Source organism: Plutella xylostella, chromosome 16 (genome assembly GCF_932276165.1).
Source record: "Plutella xylostella chromosome 16, ilPluXylo3.1, whole genome shotgun sequence".
In the NCBI taxonomy this organism is placed as follows: domain Eukaryota; kingdom Metazoa; phylum Arthropoda; class Insecta; order Lepidoptera; family Plutellidae; genus Plutella; species Plutella xylostella.
This window is the reverse complement of record NC_063996.1, coordinates 375,929-395,016: the sequence shown is the minus strand read 5'-3', so window position 1 is coordinate 395,016 and position 19,088 is coordinate 375,929. Positions and strand designations below refer to the sequence as shown.

At 39.7% G+C, this 19,088-nt stretch overlaps 3 protein-coding genes across 4 annotated transcripts in view; all 3 read right to left on the bottom strand.

The window, feature by feature from the left end:
- Positions 1-1,806, bottom strand: part of LOC105382315 — a 50,466-nt gene extending 48,660 nt beyond the window's left edge. The window contains exon 1 of the mRNA XM_048626512.1: positions 1,422-1,806. The gene's annotated coding sequence lies outside the window, so the exon portion shown is untranslated. The remainder of the gene's footprint in view (positions 1-1,421) is intronic.
- Positions 1,807-11,184: 9,378 nt separating this feature from the next.
- LOC105393662 lies at positions 11,185-17,095 on the bottom strand. Its single transcript, XM_038118785.2, has 5 exons — positions 16,608-17,095; positions 15,928-16,062; positions 15,519-15,828; positions 14,952-15,122; positions 11,185-14,788 (listed from the first exon to the last, which is right to left on the bottom strand). The coding sequence occupies exons 1-5, from the start codon at positions 16,909-16,911 to the stop codon at positions 13,591-13,593; spliced, it is 2,118 nt and encodes a 705-aa protein (XP_037974713.2). The 5' UTR covers positions 16,912-17,095; the 3' UTR covers positions 11,185-13,590.
- Positions 17,096-18,024: 929 nt separating this feature from the next.
- Positions 18,025-19,035, bottom strand: LOC105393142 (39S ribosomal protein L18, mitochondrial). Of its 2 annotated transcripts, XM_011564879.3 has the most exons (3): positions 18,997-19,035; positions 18,732-18,910; positions 18,025-18,439 (listed from the first exon to the last, which is right to left on the bottom strand). In XM_011564879.3, exons 2-3 carry the CDS (start codon positions 18,896-18,898, stop codon positions 18,091-18,093), a joined length of 516 nt encoding a protein of 171 aa, XP_011563181.3. In that variant the 5' UTR covers positions 18,899-18,910; positions 18,997-19,035; the 3' UTR covers positions 18,025-18,090. The 2 variants fall into 2 exon arrangements, with proteins under 2 accessions (XP_011563181.3, XP_037974714.2); XM_038118786.2 differs by lacking the exon at positions 18,997-19,035 and having other exon boundaries at positions 18,732-18,975.
- Positions 19,036-19,088: the final 53 nt, after the last annotated feature.

Here is a 19,088-nt window from a genome sequence, read left to right as displayed (position 1 = left end):
CCTACCCTGCCTTTTGTACCCTAGTTACAAGTGTATGTAAAGTTGTTAATTATTTCTTGGTGTACAAATAAAGAGTACTCTGTCTATCTATCGATAAGTGAGGATCAAAATACATATATGTACCTACTTAAAATTAATTTTAAATTCTAAATAGTTATATGTACATATAAGTACTTAATAAAAGCCGGGGTGTAAGCCGAAACTCTCACTCGCCATCATTCGGTAATATAAAGTGGTACAAATTTAATAATATAATTACTTTAGTATAATTTAATAACCTTTGTTCAGCAACTTTTAGAAATTCGAGAATTTTATTTTTTTATGTCGAAATTACGTATACTTAATGGTTTTTATTCATAGAGAAATGCACCAACCGAGTGCTAAAAGTTATTTTTTAATTTAATTCTTACTTATCTTGTAATAGTTCGGTAGGTACAATACTCAAGCATTGTGTTTCCGAAACCAGATATTGTAAGTATACTTACCTATGTGATCTAAATACATACATAATGGGGATTATACAATTTGGTTGCGTTGCGTCTACAATGTGTCTGAAGCTGAATGCATAAACACTTAGGTACTATAAATAAGTACGAAACCGAGTTATAAGTACAATGGTAGGTGTGGTAGGTAAGGTAAATTTTAAGTTCAATAGTGTAAACGTATAGATAGGTCCCTACTTAGGTAATTTAATTTAGGTAAGTAAGGAAGTACACACCAACTTAATAGGCCATGGATAGGGATAGGTGGAAGAACCAGGGAAAACCCTTTGTCCAGCAGTGGGACACAACGGGTTTATAATAAAAGCGAAATAGGCGGAAGCGGAAGATCTTCAGTTTTATCCTCGCAGAATGGGAATGAAAGGGAAATTAGGACTTTCTGAGCTAACTGACGCATGTCATTGTGATATTGTGATGCTTGGCAATAGTTGGCAATGTCTAGCTTGGCAAAGACAACCAACACTTTTGACAGTAGTTGAATATACAGGCTGTACGTAGGTAAAATGGGGTCCGGGATAAAAACTAGTATATATGTATATGTATGTAGGTATATGCACTCACGCACGACTATAATCTGCGAAGGGGTAGTCAGAGGTGGCTCACAAGCGAGCCACCCACTCTTCGCAGCACTAAAAACTAGTAAACTCTGTATTGTATAAATCTTGTCTATTTTATGTAAAATAAAGTGTAAATAAACATTCGTACGGACTGATTATGACTAACCCTTATACAGGATGGCAAATGTAGATCTTTATATTTTATTTAGCTACATAAGCAGATGAGGGTCGATTTTGAATGTGGGGGCAGAGATTTCATTGACAAAACAAAATAAAAGTGTTTCACATTTCTATATGAATATGAATATTAACTAGTAGGTACTTATAGATAAAAAAAATACTTAGTATCTAAATGTAAACCCACCTTTCACCCAGAGTTGGATGAAATCCTTATCGACATCAACACACTATTCTTATAAAACACGTAGGTAAGTACTCAGTCGATTATTGTTATTGCAATCGATTCACCACTTCATGCACTCAACTCATCAACAAACACAAAATAAAATCGAAATTAAAAACACGGTGGTTTCCATTCCAAATTCTAAATTCAAATGATAACGCGCGATCACTGCTTATCTCGAATCTCGACGTCACTTTATTTACTTTTTTTTCGGCTATCATATCACGTGTTTATGGAACGTATTTTTTTCGTCGCGCGCGCAAACAGCCTGTCTTGGCGGGAACGTTGCAGGTTTCTGAACGAACAACCTGACTGTTGCAAAACGCAAGACGGCCAGTGGGTGTGATTGATAAACCGACGATTATGTATCGAGTTTCAAGTGTCTGCGGATTTTGTTTATCAAAGAAAGTACCTACCTTATTGAAGTGTAGATTGCCATAAAGAAAAACCAACGAAGGTTTTCCCCCTTTTATTAAAGTGAGCTAAAGATTTTATACTTGCAGTTTCTAAGTATTTTCAGTGATCATACTGATCACTTAACACTTAGGTAAGTATCTTCTATCCAGAAAAACACCTTCCTGCCTGTAAGTACTATTGAAGGCGAAGTAAATTTAGTAGCTAGGTACCCATAAATCGAGATTTTTGTTGTCTGTTGCTGTATGAACTACATACTTATTTCTATAAAATGAAATGGTCACGCCGATAAAGTTACGCTACATCAGTCATAGGTAAGGGCCGGTGCAATACATACAAAGTTGTGAGACACTTACGATTAAATTGTAGCGTATTGCAATTTCCTTCCACACTGTAGGTTGGTGGTGGTACCTAGGTGTACTCCTATATTTTATAATGGGTTGCTTCAGTGGGATGCTCCGAATGACTGCTACTTTCTTTGCTTTGACAAAGCAAAACTTTCATAAATAAGAACTTAAATAGATCTGCTTTACTTGTCCCCAAAACGTCTCATATTTCATAATTTAAATACTGTCTCCTCTTCTGAATTAGCCGCTGACAATAATGAAAGATATTGGTTACAAAAAGTTTTTAAGCTTACAATGGTTACGACATTATTTGCAAGCCTATGCGCTTGCGCAACAATTCGATGTTCGAAATCTGCCTAGGGCGGCGCATCTTCAGCTTTCGGCTTAATGGTTACTTACTACCATAGTATGATATTGATATTTGCGAACGAGAATTTCCCAGAAGAGATAGTGAAATGAAATTGAATTTACCATCTTTACATACATACATTTAATTTTATGCTTACGAGTGTAATCCCTGAAAGGGTAGTCAGAGGTGACTCGCAAGCTATTTTGTTTAAGTATGCGCTAAAGTACAAAAATATGCCAGTTTAAGTACTTTTTTTTTTTTTTTATCCTTTATTTTTATTGAAAGCTTGGTACTAACAAAGGAAGACCATGTCGCCTTCATCGGGACATAACACATATACTTAACGATAATAAGGAACTATTTTACTTAACTCTAGGTTACAACTTCTGTAAAATTAACATATATTAGATTCAGAAACTTAAAAACTAAAAGGCACTCTTTATCTGGCTTTAAGGCCCAGTTGCACCATTTTAACAATTGCTCGTGCCTCATCAGACAGTGGATATGATAATATGGTATTCACACCTCCATTACACACATAAATATTATTTTGAGTTAATACAAATCTTCTAGACTCGTTCCGCACACATTCCACTATGATATGATAGGCGTCTTCAACCACTCCGCACTCACTACAATTTGGTGATGAAACTTAAGTAAAGTTTAAGTACTTATTTACAAATAAATCTCAAAAATGATAAATGATTTAATCTGCGTATGTATACATAAAGAAGTCATGCGACTCGGTCAGCCACTACTACTAATATGTATTATGGCTTACCTATCACACCCCAGCCGAAGGTCTTCGGCCACCTATAACACCCAAGCCGAAGGTCTTCGGCCACGTCTAACCGCTCTACCCAGGACCCGAGTGTCAGTTACCACACCCGCCCACGAGGACGCATTGAGGTCTTCAGTTTGGGCGAGCCAGCCTCACTTGCGCATTACTGCAAGTCAATGACTTCATTCAGATTTTGGAAACGCCATTTTGAGATCATTATTCGAATCGAATCTGCCGTGGGGGTAAATATTTGGGGCCCTCGTTAAGGATCGCTAGGAAGGTAGGTTAGGTTTAATACCTTATGAATGGTTTTCATGCTGCTGGATTGAATATTACATTTTACAAAAAATAAGTACTTAGTTACATTGAGTAAATTGCGAAGTTTTTTCTCTTCTACCTTTGTAGGTTATGTACGTACTCATTTTTCTATTTGTCTACAGTCTGCCAACACGAATAGAGCCTCTCTTATCATCTACCAGTTTAGTGATTGTTTGATATCGTAATATCGTACCATGTTTCACGTTTTCCGACGTAGCTCGAAGGCAAATAGGCTTAATACCTCGGCCTTTCAGTAAAAACCTAAATCAGTGGCCCAAACTGGGTTAAGTAAAGCAGTCTTTACTCACAGTCGATATTTTCCACCCTATGTGGTAAATTTCCACCCTGTATGTACACAATCTTTCATTACTGCCGTGTCAATGACATAATATTATTATTATGAGTCATATCATATTTATGACACCGATATTAGCATAATGCATTTTATAAAAATCGATCGATCATATTTAGGTCCATTAGTAATTGAATTAGTATCCAGCATTAAATCGTAGGTAGATAGATGTTTTGTTTATATTTATACTTAAAGTAATACTATTATACCAGCGTACGTTTTACTGAGTTGTATATTTTTTACGGGACACCCTGTATCAGTAAAATACCACACATCTTTTTCTAACAGTTGTTAAAAATTCCAAGTAAGACACCAAGTAAGGGGTTCAAAATATGACCAAAAAACTATATTCATGTAACTCTACAAAATTAAAAAAAAAACAACAAATAAACACATAATAGGAACAGCTGTTAGGCCGACACAGCCCCTCCTAACTCCAAACGACGCGCGCACCAAAAAAGGAAGCAAATAGTTAACCAAAACAATGGGACAGACAATCAAACAGATACAAATCTATATCTATCTATCGAATCAACGCCAGTCGGAATAGCTCACAACCGGAATCGAACCCACGCCCCGTGTAGACGTGACCCAGATGTTTTGGCGCGCTCCGCCAACGCGCCGCGACGCCTTTCCATCTGCTGCCGGTGCCGCGGACGCGAGCCGCGAGCGGAGAGCGGGCGTGAGCGCAGAGCGGGCGTGAGCGGGGAGTAGGGCGTGAACGGGGAGCGAAAGTGAGCGAGACTGCCATGAACAATTAGCCTGTAGCCTGTAGGAGGGTGAAGCGCTCCACTCCAGAGGAAAATATACTTAATATAATTGGTTGGTTATACAAGTACTTATTACATTAGGAGAAGAAACGGATGAGGAGAAGGAATGATGAGGTAAAGTGACCCGTTGGATTTAGAAATGGAGAGATTCCTTTGTTTACGGGAGTATGATTATTTATTAATATGGTTATGTTTATAGTATACATATACATAGAGTTAACTAGTTATGGGTTATAGTTATACATAAATTATAACTATGACACAAAAGTATATTTTTGAATATCGCTTCTCTCAAATCAAATCAAATCAAATCAAATATTTTATTGCCATCAAGTGTACATTAATGATCTTAAAATAATATAGTACTTACAACTTGATACCCATAGTGGGCACTGCAAATTCCCTTAAAGCTAGTAGGAACCAATTTCACAATAATACTAGGTTCTTATTCATAACTCTTAAATCAATAATATTAAGCTTATAATTAACTAACCAACAAAACAATAATGAAGTATTTATTTAGATCAGAACATCATATTTCTGAGCAATTTTTAGGTTCATAAATTCTTTAATGGAATAAAAGCATTTATCCAATAAATAATGTTTGAGACTTTTGCAAAAGACTTTTATATTCGTTTCTGATGTTATATTTGTAGGTAGATTATTAAATATTTTTACTGCCATGTAATGTGGACTTTCATTTAACATCTTTATTCTAGATGGTGGAAGGTAAAGTTTATTTTTATTTCTGGTGTTTATGCTGTGTGTGTCTTTAGTTTGGAGAAATTTTTCTTTGTTCTTAAATACAAAAATACTAATATCATATATATATAGACAAGGAAGTGTCAGAATTTTCATTTTTATGAAGTATGGTTTGCAGCTTTCCTGGTTTTTTATGTGTGCTAGTATTCGGATAATTTTTTTCTGCATGATAAAAACTTGGTCTGCGTCTACGCTGTTTCCCCAAAGCATGATTCCATATCTAAGGCAGGAGTATGCGTACGCATAGTACGCCGACAGTGCCGTAGGGGTGTCTGTTGTACGTTCTATTACATAAAAAGCATAAAGAAACTGTGATAATTTAGATTTTACTTTTTCGATGTGGTTTTTCCAGTTTAGGTGAGTGTCAATATTTATTCCGAGTAAGCAAAATGTATTTGTTTCTTCTATGTTACTATTTTTTATTTGGAGTTTAATATCTAATGGGTGTTTCTGGTGTGATCGAAATTGGATAATTTTAGTTTTATTATAATTTACGTTTAAATTGTGGTCCTCTAACCAATGCTCCACTGTCTCGAAACAAGCTTTTAATTTGTTTTCGTGATGATCATTTTCATCACATTCAATAAGGATAGATACATCATCGGCGAATAGGACAGATGTTGCTGACTGACTATTTAAACATTTGGGAAGATCGTTGATGTAAATGAGGAACAATACGCAACCAAGTACGCTGCCTTGTGGAATGGAACCTGTAAGCTGTATCTCCTGAGATTTTATTACTTTAATTTCGTTTGTAGTTTTGTTGAAATGTTCTATTTGTACATTTGTATTTCTTCTGCTCATAGCCTCTAATTAGAATCGATGCTATTGTAGACATTATTACAAACGCTCAATAACCATTTTACTTCGACAAGCTGTAAAATTACCTCTGAATAACACGGTACCCGCAAAATGCACCTTATTTTTAGGACATACGTATAGTTTTGGAATGATAAAATAGCAGTAGATAAATTCTGCTAAGAACAAAATTTACCAATGGCTTGGTGCACTCAGAATGCATCTAAAATTTTATACAACAGAGTATATTATTGCCTGCGTATCTGATATAAGAGTAGTAGGTGTTTGCGAACTGTGAGTGATAAAATAATTGGTGTCAATGTACCTAACTACCTACCTGATTCGATCATAGACAATTATGTTTGTTGTTTTATTGATTATCTGCTTTACACAAGTCGAAACTACCTACTCTGATCACCGAATGTTGACGTTGTTAAATTAGATTTAACTTTACATGCACTTACTTAAGTTAAGTAAGTAAGTACATGATACAAAAGGTAGATAGATACTACCATAGAATAACGAGTACTGTACTTGTAATCTTGTCCATCAATTCGCACTGGGCCTGCGAGTTTGACTAGGCCTTAAACAGGATAATCTCCAGTAAGTTTATATGAATAAGTAGTTATGAAGATTTGTAAGTAAGGTAGTTAAGGTAATAACGGGCGTAGATAAAGAACCAATACATAAATGGCGGCCGTCTCGTAAGTGTGAGTGTTGGGAGAGAGAGAGACATCATAAGGGTCCTTGTACACGGCGCATGTGGCTGGAGCAAGTAAAGATGCGGGTTAACCTGCGTACAGACCGGTCCAACGAACGCACAACGATGGATATTTATCATACATAATACAGGGCAGATTGCAGCAACGAAGGTCAACGAAACCCGTTCGTTTGGCCGGTCTGTACGCAGCTTTACATGCGCGAGTAATGCGCAAGCTATTTGTTCGAGTTTTCCAAGCATATGTTTGTTACGATGATGTTAACGATGCGATGCATGTAACGCACAAGTGCCTCAACATGCGTAAGTTACTTGCACCGTGTACAAACACCCTAAGGTCCACCCGGGCGTCCGCCATTTTCGCATTGTTTCTTCTTCTGCGCACGCTATAGTTGGTAGAATAGAATATGCCATAGAATAGGGACTTACCAATCATTCTGATTTTATAACACTCCATGTTTCAAATATCTGCAACAGGTGATACAGTTCTATACAATTTCTTCACAATCAATCACTTATTTATCACTTCAACAAATCACATCACAGATTGTCTTTGGGTTAATAGTTTGTTCACCATCTGAAAAACAAACCTATTTTAAACCTATTCATTGAGACTGTTGTTAGGAAGGTTTTAGTGACAGAGTTCTACATTTAAATACTCATATAGAACGTGACTAGGGGTTGTCACTGTCACCGTGTATGGTGATTGGATTAGCAGCTGCATGAAGTCGCGCTAGGTGCGCTGAAAAGGTTGAAACTCCAAAACTCTGTAATTTTATTGTAACAGTTATTTTATTTTGTCTTACTATGCCTAACGTACCTACCAATATACGTTACTTAAATACATAATAATATGCAAACGAGTGCTTTTATTGTATTAATGATAGTCTGTGGCGCTAGGCACAGTGCACAGGTAGAAACGGTTTACCCCTAATGTTTGCAAACCATGAAGATTACCCGTTTTGATAGATTTGAAAGCGTTTTTATGTATAATATTTAATGGTCTGAGCAGCGCCAGTGGCATGTTGGTTAACCGTTTGGTTGCAGTTTGAGGCTCGGGTTCGATCGATAACTAAGTATATATATAGGTAGCAGGTACCGTTAATAAACCGGCTGTATTGTCCTACTTATATGACTTAAATCTACATACCATTACATATAACATAATCGGCCTTCCTTATACATATGTAGTATACAGATACCTACTCATTAGTTACATTTCAGTTGAAATTTGCATAGATTCGGTCTCACGATCTACATAATATTGTAAATAGATGGATAAGTATCGGAAATAAACTAAATCCAATACAAAAGTGAACTCGGCAATTTCCTTGCCATTGTCAGCCACAATAGCCGGCAGTGTATTCAGTAAACTATACCATTTTGTACTCGTAGGTATTTGTACCTATATAATATATAGCTGTTCCCGCGCGCTTCGCTTCGCCTTAAAAAGTTTTCCCGTGGGAATTCCGGGATAAAAAGTAGCCTATGTTCTTTCTCAGAGTCTAGACCGTATGTATACCAAATTTCATTCAAATCCGTTCAGTAGTTTTGGCGTGAAAGAGTAACAGACAGACAGACAGACAGACAGACACAGTTACTTTCGCATTTATAATATAAGTTAGGATATATAGGGTAGGTAGGTATATATATATATATATATATATATACCTACCTACCTAGCCTACTAAATCTACTAATGTTCCAACAAAACTAGCTAGGTATGAATCATGCGCGCTTATTGTGAGGTAAGTACATAACATACAGTTCAGGTTTTCAGGGTTTCAGGTTACAAGTGCTGAAGTGGCGAACCATGACCGATACGGCTTCAGCACTCTGACGCAAGAGACGTGTGCAATGTGGACCCACGACCTTGGGTAGTCGGGGGTAGGTGGCTGATGAAGGTTTTTGAGCTCCTTGGTTAAGGAATAATATCTATTGAGACGTATGCTTGCTTGGTGATACATATTTTAGTTAACTAACTAGTTAGTAAAGTTTAAAATAAAATCATAAGTACTTACCTATTATAAGTACGTAGTGTAGTGGTTAATAAGATCTTGCAGTGAACACCACCATTGCGCTACAATTTGAGGTTTCAAGGATGTTACGCTAGCTCTGGCTTGCATTAGTTCCGCTCTTGCTAAATACGACGACATTAACAACCATTGCCAAAGTTTTTAACACTAGAGGTTAAAATTTGTATGTCACAATCTAAATTTTGCCTTCTACCTCAACTATCGAAGAACCCGCAGTTACAGATTTGATAGATGTATTTTTGACTAGGGACTAGTAGGGACTAGTCGGAAGACACAGGCATATTTATTTGCAACCTGATATTCTCATCGTCTAAAGACCAAAATCGCCATCTAACTAAACGCCATCTTTTTGCCAAATAAAACCATTTGAATGTAGAATCAACAAAAAAACTGGTCGATCTTGTTTTTAAAGAATGTGGAGTTCTGAATTTCATTATTATTTTGTTTATTACTTACATACTCAACCTATAGGTAGAGTACATGTATAACTACATTATGTTCCACATTGATAGTTACCTACCTACCTACCGAATGGGCGCGTTTATTTTTTTACGGGTAATCCGATTTTGATAAATTTAAGCCTCGGTACAGTCTCATCCGAAAAAAAACAATACTTATAAAACTCATTCGAATGGCTTTATCCGCTCCATTCCTCTAGTTACCTGTCCTATGTTAAATTATAATTAACTAAGTAATTTAAGTAAGTACTTAAGAATATTTAGAATTTTAATTTCTCATTTTGAGTGAATGTTTTTTATAATGCTCTTATGAGAAATAAAGTATCTTAAACCTTAATTAATAACACCCTGTCCCTGTATGTTCTAACTCGATAGTCCAAACGCTCCACAATATAATATTTCGTCATCATCATCAGCCAAAAAAAGTGCACTGCTGAACGTAACTATATTAGGCCTCTCCCAAAGAGCTCTAAGTACAACACTGCACTACGTCATCCTTCCTCAAGAGGCTAAGCTATAAGAAACCTAGGGCCGACAACTAGTCTAATCTAATTAGTTCTGCTTTCTCCGCTATTGCGCGTCGCAGACCGACGACGGCAATCATCTCTCAAAAATTGCACTTTCACAGATGTTACCTGGCTAGGTGCCTACTGCGCTTGCACTTTCTAATCGGAATTCTGTCCCAGACATCTGGGAGATTCTATAATATAATCTAACTCACTAAGTATATGTATTTGGCACTTCAAGTTGGTATTTATATATTTTTTTGATAGTTAGAGACTCTTAACTAATCATAAAAATAACCACACGTGTATGTATTGTGATATTTAGGTAAGTATAAAGGAAGTTATGCCGCTCTACAAATTCACTGAACACTGATAAAAACGCCCAAAACGAGACGTAAACAATGCATTATCAATGCACCAGCATCACTGCAGTAGTTGGCATCAGGCGATCGATAATATCCTGAACGCACTCAGAATGACTTTCCCGCGTTTTTTACGTGTCAAACCCGGCCTTTTGGCGGTAAACCAATTTCACTAGAATCTCACACAAAACACAGCGCAGCACTTTCAAAAACACTCGTTTGTTCAGCAATTTTATCTTAAATCACAATAATAAAGTCACATAGTGGAATCCGCACCGCAGTAGTGCCGCTTACTACATTCGTGGCGTAACTGGCCAGTTTAGTTTACGCAGGACGCTAGGCGACCGCCCTTACTATAACCTAGCCAAGTTAGGAGTGTAGGGCGCGGCAGGTGGCGCGAAGGCGCCGGGTGCGTCGGGAATGGGCAGGGTTGCTGCCATTCATGCAGGGTTCTGCGCCCTAGGGAGCGCTTCCGCATTCAGCGGTCGGCACAAAAAGTGTACCTGCGGCGAATAACGGGGACTATCGGCTGTACAGATTAGTGCGGCTGCTCCGCCCGCCGGCTATTCCTTACAAACGAGTCGTATCGTAACTATTTATATTGATGTAATCAAATCAGCACGTCTTGTTCAGATTCTTTAGTTGGCCACCACACAGTCGATATTATTACTACATAGTGTTGCAAAAAGGGTATACTAAGTCGAACCCCACTACAACCTGTATTATTGTTTAGGTTATCAAAGTAAAGATAAATTATATTTCATACAAACTTTATTCAAATCAAAAAATAAAATCTACAATAATCCTTTTCTTATAATTTTCTATGTAGTATGTATAATAATAACTTTGCTTTTACTTTTCAATTTACACTATTCATTATTATAGCACAGTTTGTATATAGCAAATTTTCAAGGCAGTTATTACCTTTAACAAATAAACGTTTAATGAACATTCTTTGAAACTTAACATCTAAGGCTCAGGGGCGTCCCACGTGTAGATCATTCACTCAAACTGCGTCATGTCCACAACAAAACAATCTATCAAGTTGATATAAAGTGACACTTCACACTTTGATATTGAACTCTCTTTACATGCTAAACTTTACAAGATAAACTTAGTAACAAATTATATTAAAAATCTTTTACAACTAAATTACAATGCGTAAAATTTGTTTCATCAAAATACATTTATTCATGTATTTTCGAATCGGTAACGAGTGAGGCACATATTATTTATTATTAAACGCGTTACTAATTCTACAGGATAACTCTCGGTGTTCATTATACATTCATCAGTCCGACAATAGTTAATATTAAATGTCGATCAAATCATGATTATGATCCTAGGAAATGTCAGGCGATAGAACTGAAACATCACTAGCGCCAATCAAATGATGTGGATATTTTAACGAACCTTTTCATCAGAAGCTAAAAACCAAGAATATAATAAATAGCCTAGGGCTTTATTTAGAAGAGTTCTTCGTGAACTATCCGCTTACAACTTTAGAGCTAAAGTAACTTTCACTATATGCTTCTTTAATCAATGGTTTGCAATCACAATATAAGTTTATAACATTTACAGGCATAAACAAAGGTCAAAGTTGCTAAAAGTTACATCTACCAAGCCGAAGATAAACGTAAACAATTTATTTATTTACCACACTGTCAAGTAACTTGTAATAATAAATTTAAATAGGTACATTTTAGGGCTTTAGTGCCACGTTAGTGCATAATTTAGTAGAAAAATAGTGGAAGAAATTTACAAAATAATCAAATACAGTAGAAAGTGAAGAATATGTACAAAATACTTCATGAGACATGTCAAGCATCTGATAGGTTATTGCAGACCAAAATTAATATTCTATTCGCAAAAGAATAAAGATATTTACTAATGAAATAAATAGTTGTTACGGTAAAACAGAGACGTTTTACTCAGCTTACATGATAATTTATTCCTTTTATAAGTATGTAATTTATAACTTGATATAAAATATACACTCTGATTTATATAATGTCTATAGAAGCACTCTTCAATATATTTTTTGGCTCACCCAGGTATATAAGGCATCGGCAATTAGGCACCCTTCAACCATATTTTATCATATTATTAAGCTATGTATTGCTATTTCTCTTGGTCTATGTACTAACATGAAAGATATGTGGGGTTTTACAGGTGTTGCAAGAGTGGCATACTAAGCCGAAAGGGGGTGCCAAAAGTTGTAGAACAAAAGTTGTTCAGAATGACCCCCTAAGTCACCCGCTTTCGGCTTTGTATACCAATTTTGCTGCACCCTGTACCTATATTAAAAATATTTTTACCGAGTTGGTTTGAGGGGTGCCTGACTATCTTGTAACGAATCTGTCACCACTAACTACATATTGTTATAACATAAACATCGACATTAATTTCATTACAATATAAGCGTTACGCTGCTCTAGGCATCGCTATCTTACAACTTTCAATAGAAGATTTAAGGCAATATTGGAGTACTCAATTCTTTCGGATTTATGTATTGCTTAAATAATTTAGAATTATTAGGGCGAGTGATGTCTAATACACATCATTATGTACAAGGTAATGGCGTCGGTACATATAGCCTCTAACATGATATAAATATACATATTAGTGAATTATGAACCACACTCAAGCTTAAAAATTAAATGCATTCAGTTTACAGTTATCATTGTATATAAATATATTTATTCTGTGGTCCACATTATTAAACTTACAAATTACATAAATGTATCTAATATAACTCCCTTTGTACTATTTTTTATCGTCGTTTCTGACCTAAGGTTTCATTATATCATCGCAAAATTTGTCAATGTAATTTTATTGTTGTAAAAGAAATAGACATATAAATATATACGCAATACGTCTAAAGATCTCGAGTACCATGTACGGGGATTCTGTATAATGTAGAATAGAACATGTGCAGATCACGAGGGCGCCGCCAGCGGGCGCGGCCACCAGCCCCCGAGGGGCATGTCTTGTCTTAATTATATAAAAAAACAACAACAGATTTACTTACTAGACGACGCGGCTATCTTTGGATGTCTCACGACAAAATAAAAAAATATGTAACGTCAAACAGTACTTTGGCAGTACTAGAAGGCACCGTTATCCATCCACTCGCAGGTAACCATGGGGTTCACTAAACTAGGGGGGCGACTTGGTGAGGCGCTTGCGCAGCCGGTTGCGGAGCGCGAGCGCGGGGCCCCAGGGGGCGGCGGCGCGGGCGGGGGGTGCGCGGGGCGCGGCGGGCGCGCGCGGCGGCGCCAGGCGCGGCAGCTTGTGCGGCGCGGGCGGGTCGGCGGGGCGCGCGCGCTTGCCGGCACAGGGCGGCGCCGCCTCGTTGCGGGAGCGCAGCGCGCGCGCGGGGGCGGCGGCGGCGGCGGCGGGGGCGCACTCGCCCGTGGTGGAGTGCACCTCGGGCTCAGCGCGGGCGCGGGGGGGGCGCGGCGGCGCGGGGGGCGCGCGGCGTCGCCTCGAGGCCACGTTCTCCTTGGAGCAGTCTGGCGCGGCCCCGCCCCGCCGCCGCGCGTTTCCCGCCGGCTGCGAGGCGGCGCGCGCGCGGGTCCGCGGCGCCTCGGGGCCGGGTGCGGGGGCTCCGGGCGCGGGGGCGCCGCGCGCGCGGGACAGGATGACGACGCGCTCGAGCGCGGGCGCGGGGCGGCGCGCGGCGGGGGCGGGCGCGGGGCGCGGCGGCGGGGACGCGTCGTGGGAGCGCAGCACGCGCCCGCTCTCCGGCTTGGCGTCGGTCTTCTTGCGCGCGCGGCGCGGGCACTCCGTGGGCGAGCTGGAGGACACCTCGTTGATCTGGATGCCGCCGTCCTCGGCCGCGGCGCCCTCCTCGCCGAGGCTCTCCCGGGAGCGGTCGGGCGCGGGGGGCGGCGAGGCGGGCGCGGCGGGGGGCAGCTCCGTGGCCGGGGGCGCGGGGGCGGGCGGCACCAGCTCGTGCAGCACGTCGCGCAGCGTGTTGACGACGCCGCAGCGGTTCAGCAGGCGCGCCATGAAGTAGGACTCGGAGGGGTTGCCGTAGTTGGTGATGGTGTCGTCGGGGCCGGGGGCGGCCGGGGGCGCGGAGGCGGGGTCGAGGGCGAAGCGCGTGTCGAGCGAGGCGCAGGGCGGCAGCGGCGCGCGCTCGGCGTCGGGCGGCGGCTTGTCGTCGGAGTAGCGCGTCATGATGGTGAGCCCGCCCTGCGGCGCGGCGGCGGCGGGGGCGGGCGCGGGCGCGGGGGCGGGGGCGGGGCGCGGCGCGCGGGCCCGCAGCACGGCGGCGCGCGGCGGCCCGGGCGGGTCCAGCATCAGCGTCACCACCGACGTGTTGTCCGCGCGCATGCGAGTGTTGGACCATCTGAGGAAAAGATGTTTTAATTTTATTATTATTCAAATAAATTCCATGTAGGTATCAGTAATTACTCAGGCACACACATCCAAAATCTGAGAACGAATATCTAAATCCCTCCAGCAAATCACCAGCAACCCGTGGTCCTGTTGTACTGGCTACTCGTACTGACCTCTCGAGCGCGTGGTCGACGAGGCTCTTGGAGGGGTTGAGCCAGTCCCGCGGGGGCGCGCCGCCCGCCACCAGCGCCGCCTCGTTGTGCCGCTCCGTGGCCTGCACCAGGCTCACCGCGCCCTCCGGCGACAGCATGTTCCACAGGCCGTCCGTGCCGAATATTAGACACCTGCGGAGGGAATGAAGTATAAGTGGTATTCACGTTTGTTATCTAGACAAAAAATAACATTTCATCAAGAGCTTCGAAAGATCTGAGGGCTCTTGCTAACGGGTCCCTACAATAGGTACTTAGATGGATATTACAAGTTAAAAATTAACTTAGTGCTAATAATATTATCTATTTGTGTTATTAGTGGTGTGCAAAAATAATACCATTAATGGTTTGATGGTAAACAAACTCCCCTTCTTAACTTTTCTATTACAATTACAATGTATCTCATTAATAACAATAAGTACTTATTGAAATAAACCTAATTGATCTTAAATAGGTCTTTAACTAATCAGAGTTCTTATTTACCATAACTTGGTAGAACCAAGGTATCATGCTCCATGCATCTCAACTTACCTAAATTTAGTTGGGTCAATAGTGAGCACCCCCACGTCGGGGTCCGGGCTTACAATGAACTCATCATTTTGTGTGTTATAGCTCCACAGGTCCCCGAGTGACCGAGCCACGGCGAGGAATGGGATCTCATCCATGGGGGTGTTCTTCTTTATTGGTCCCTTGTGTCCAGCCCTGGGTCGGTTCCATACCACGCGCGGCACACCTGCCTTAGACACCACTTTCCCGCCACATCTCTGTATGCGCTCCATTTCCACTGTGGACTCTGGTTTGTGGTCGAGAGTTAGTGGTTTTGCTGCCCATTCTTCTCCATCTACAATAAAAGTGATATAAATGTTAATACTAAAATGTTTTAAATATGCACATTGGTTTCGAACAACATATTTTTTTGTTTTAATCATAATCTTCTTACCATCTTTTTGGTAGCCTAGCACAATAGCGGAGTCTCCAACATGACCAATATATATTTTCCCTCGTCGGATGAACGCCACACTGGCTGTTGTGCCCGCTGTACTTGGAAGGCCCGTTACTGTTTTTGGCCATTTTTCTGTTGAGAAAAATAATTAAAAATCAGTTTGTATTGTATTTCATTCATAAAGGACATAAAATTAAGTGTAAGTAACTGGAGGTATTCATCATCAACACACTTGTACTGCTGGCCTATTGGAATGATAGGTAAAAAAGTATTATTTCAGATTTCCCGCAATTCCACTGAAACACCTTAAAACGCCCAAAACATTGAAGAAACACCAAGTGAAACACAACAAGTAAAAAATGAAACTGGTTAAACAGCTTTCACTTTCCCTCTTTATTGGGACACCCAAAATAACACCAAATATGTTTGGTAGCATAAATTATCAACCAAGAGCCCGCTCAGGCCCCACAATGAGCAATAAGAAATCTACAGCAACTTGAATAGGCAGTCAAACCTCAATGTCAAAGCGTTAGGCAGAAAAAATAACACACAAAAACAAGGTCAACCATCTAACAATCACTACATAGAATAATCCTTGAATCAGCCGTGGAGGGCCTTTGCCAAATTCAATCAGACATCAGATAGCCAGATTACGGGCTCCGTGCTCCCACACTCACCCAGCTCCTTCCACATGTTCAAGTGGGTCAGCATGTATCCATTTCTGATTGCTTTGAGGACGTCCTCGTCATTATCAGACCAAAACTGTCTCTGCTTCACGATACTGTCCATGAGGTGCTCCTTAGCAAAAGCAGCCGCTTCACTTCCACCGTGGCCGTCGTAAATACCGAAGAAAGCATATTCCAAGTCCCTTTCATCCTCGGTTTGTTGATAAGCAACGGAAAACAAATCTTCCATGTACTTTCTCCCGCCTTGGCTACAATGGCCCGTCACTCGTAAATTAACACCGATTGACGCAGGCATTTTACACTATACACTATAACATTACGCTAGAATACAATTTCATTGTAAAACAAACGATTTCTAAGACATTCTGCGTTTTTATTTTCTCAATTTATTACGCGATGACTGACTGAACACTGAACGACTGGATTCGACATGACAGGTCACGTGGACATATTGATCACTACGCGTGCGTGCCCAAGCCAGTCCAAATGGTTGATTCTATGTGCAAGAAAGAGACAAATAGAAAGAACTTAGCTCCCGCATTCGAGGCTGTTGGACGCCATTATTGTTTCCGCCATTTTTCCTCCGAGTCATTTTAGGTCTATTTATAGTTTGAAGCACAATTTACAATCAATTTTATTTATTTTTAGTTTGGAAGTAGTTATTAGTATTTTATGAAATTATTTACTTTTTTATGGCTATATTCATTATAACTTTCACAATAAAAGTATGTAAAAAAAAGGGAAAGTACCGGAAATTTAAATGAGCAGTTTGTGTCGTTCCGTCATGATCATATACTTTCATTCAGCACACAGAGTAGATTTACCTGACTTAAAAATAATTATTCTGAGTTCCATTTAAAGTAAAAAAATAAAAAAAATTAAGTGCTTTGAATCCTTGATCGTCTGCATTGTTATATACCTACATGTTTCTGTACTTTGACTATAAATTAACTTATTATGGAAGCACCAAGAAAAATCACAAACTATTCCACTGTGATGAAGTTCATCCAAAGTACAGTGCCACAAACTTATCTGTTCCGGTGACAGCTCACATAAATGTTTAATATTTCTTAATTCTATGAGATTTTAAGTCAGCTCGTATTGTTAATTCGCTCTTGCGGTGTTAATAAACCCATCTAATCTTTTATAATATACAATTCATTAGTAAGTAATGAGATATGGATCAATTTAGTTCGCTCTCACCGGAACAGATAAGTTTGTGGCACTGTATCTTGTTATCTGTCAAGAAAGCATGGATGGAACAGAACTTGAACTTTCTTGAGGAAAGAGCTGAATATTTTCGGAATCATGTTATGTACACCTGTATATGTCACACTCCTTTCCTTTACAGAAGACACATTATTTTGTAGCATGGTGTTCTGTTTAAATTAAATACAAAAAGGATCAATAATTTAAATCTTATTTAATATTTAAAAACTAACAATAATCTTACTACTTTTATGTGTATAAAATTTTATTCAGTAACCTCCCATGGCTTCTCAGGGCGGGTGCGATCCCAGGGATTTGGTTTAACATACTGCTCTGGTTCTTTCAACCGGATCCCCGACTTCTTCACCTCGTTGAGGAACATTCGGACCTTCCCTGCGTTGGCACCCTCTATGTCACAGGACACCTCCGTTATGCCAGACTCCAGACACCTTTGTGCAAGGATTTGTCCCAAATTAATGTAAGCAGAAGTGTCTATTGTACTGTACAGTTGTTTTCTGATTGCCCATTCTGTTGATTTAGCTTCTATTACTGGTCCATTGAGGAAGTGGACTATTTGAGCTTTAACTGACCGTTGACTTGATGTGAGGACTAGTCTGAAATAGAAATGTATATTTAAATATATTATCATGAAAATGGTACATTCACATAACCTTCCACGTAAGACTCACTGAAACCAGGAAAGGCGAGGGAGGCATGACTTGATCAAAAATATTTTAATAGTAACCACATACCACACATGTCTATAGTTTATTATGTACCTAAGTATTTTTAAAGTGGCTATTCCTCTCCACCTCTAAGTGAGAGTTGAAAAGTTCCGTACGTTACCTTTTTCCACTTCATGAAAAGTATTTTATTTATTTTATAGGTTATGTATATAATACTGACTTATGCCAATAACTTCTCCCTGGCTTGTCCAAGTGGTAACCAGCTGGTTTCCGCGCTATCCTCATACGCTCCAGGTTTCTTGGATTTCTGTTTACAAACTGAGTGCTGCTGGTGGAAGATAGCCTGGCCAGAGGCCTCAGTTGGGAAATCATTCTTAGAGCATTCATTTCTTGTGACCCCTGAAATATGGATTTTGTTAGGCACTGGACTAAACCACAACGATTCAATGCGTATAGTTATATAGTTTAGATTAGAATTTATTTACCTAAAAGAAGATTTTAATTTAATTTAAATTTAAAATTCTTCTCAAATCCTCCTAAACTTCAAATTTTTCTGTAATCTGTGATGTTTTGATTT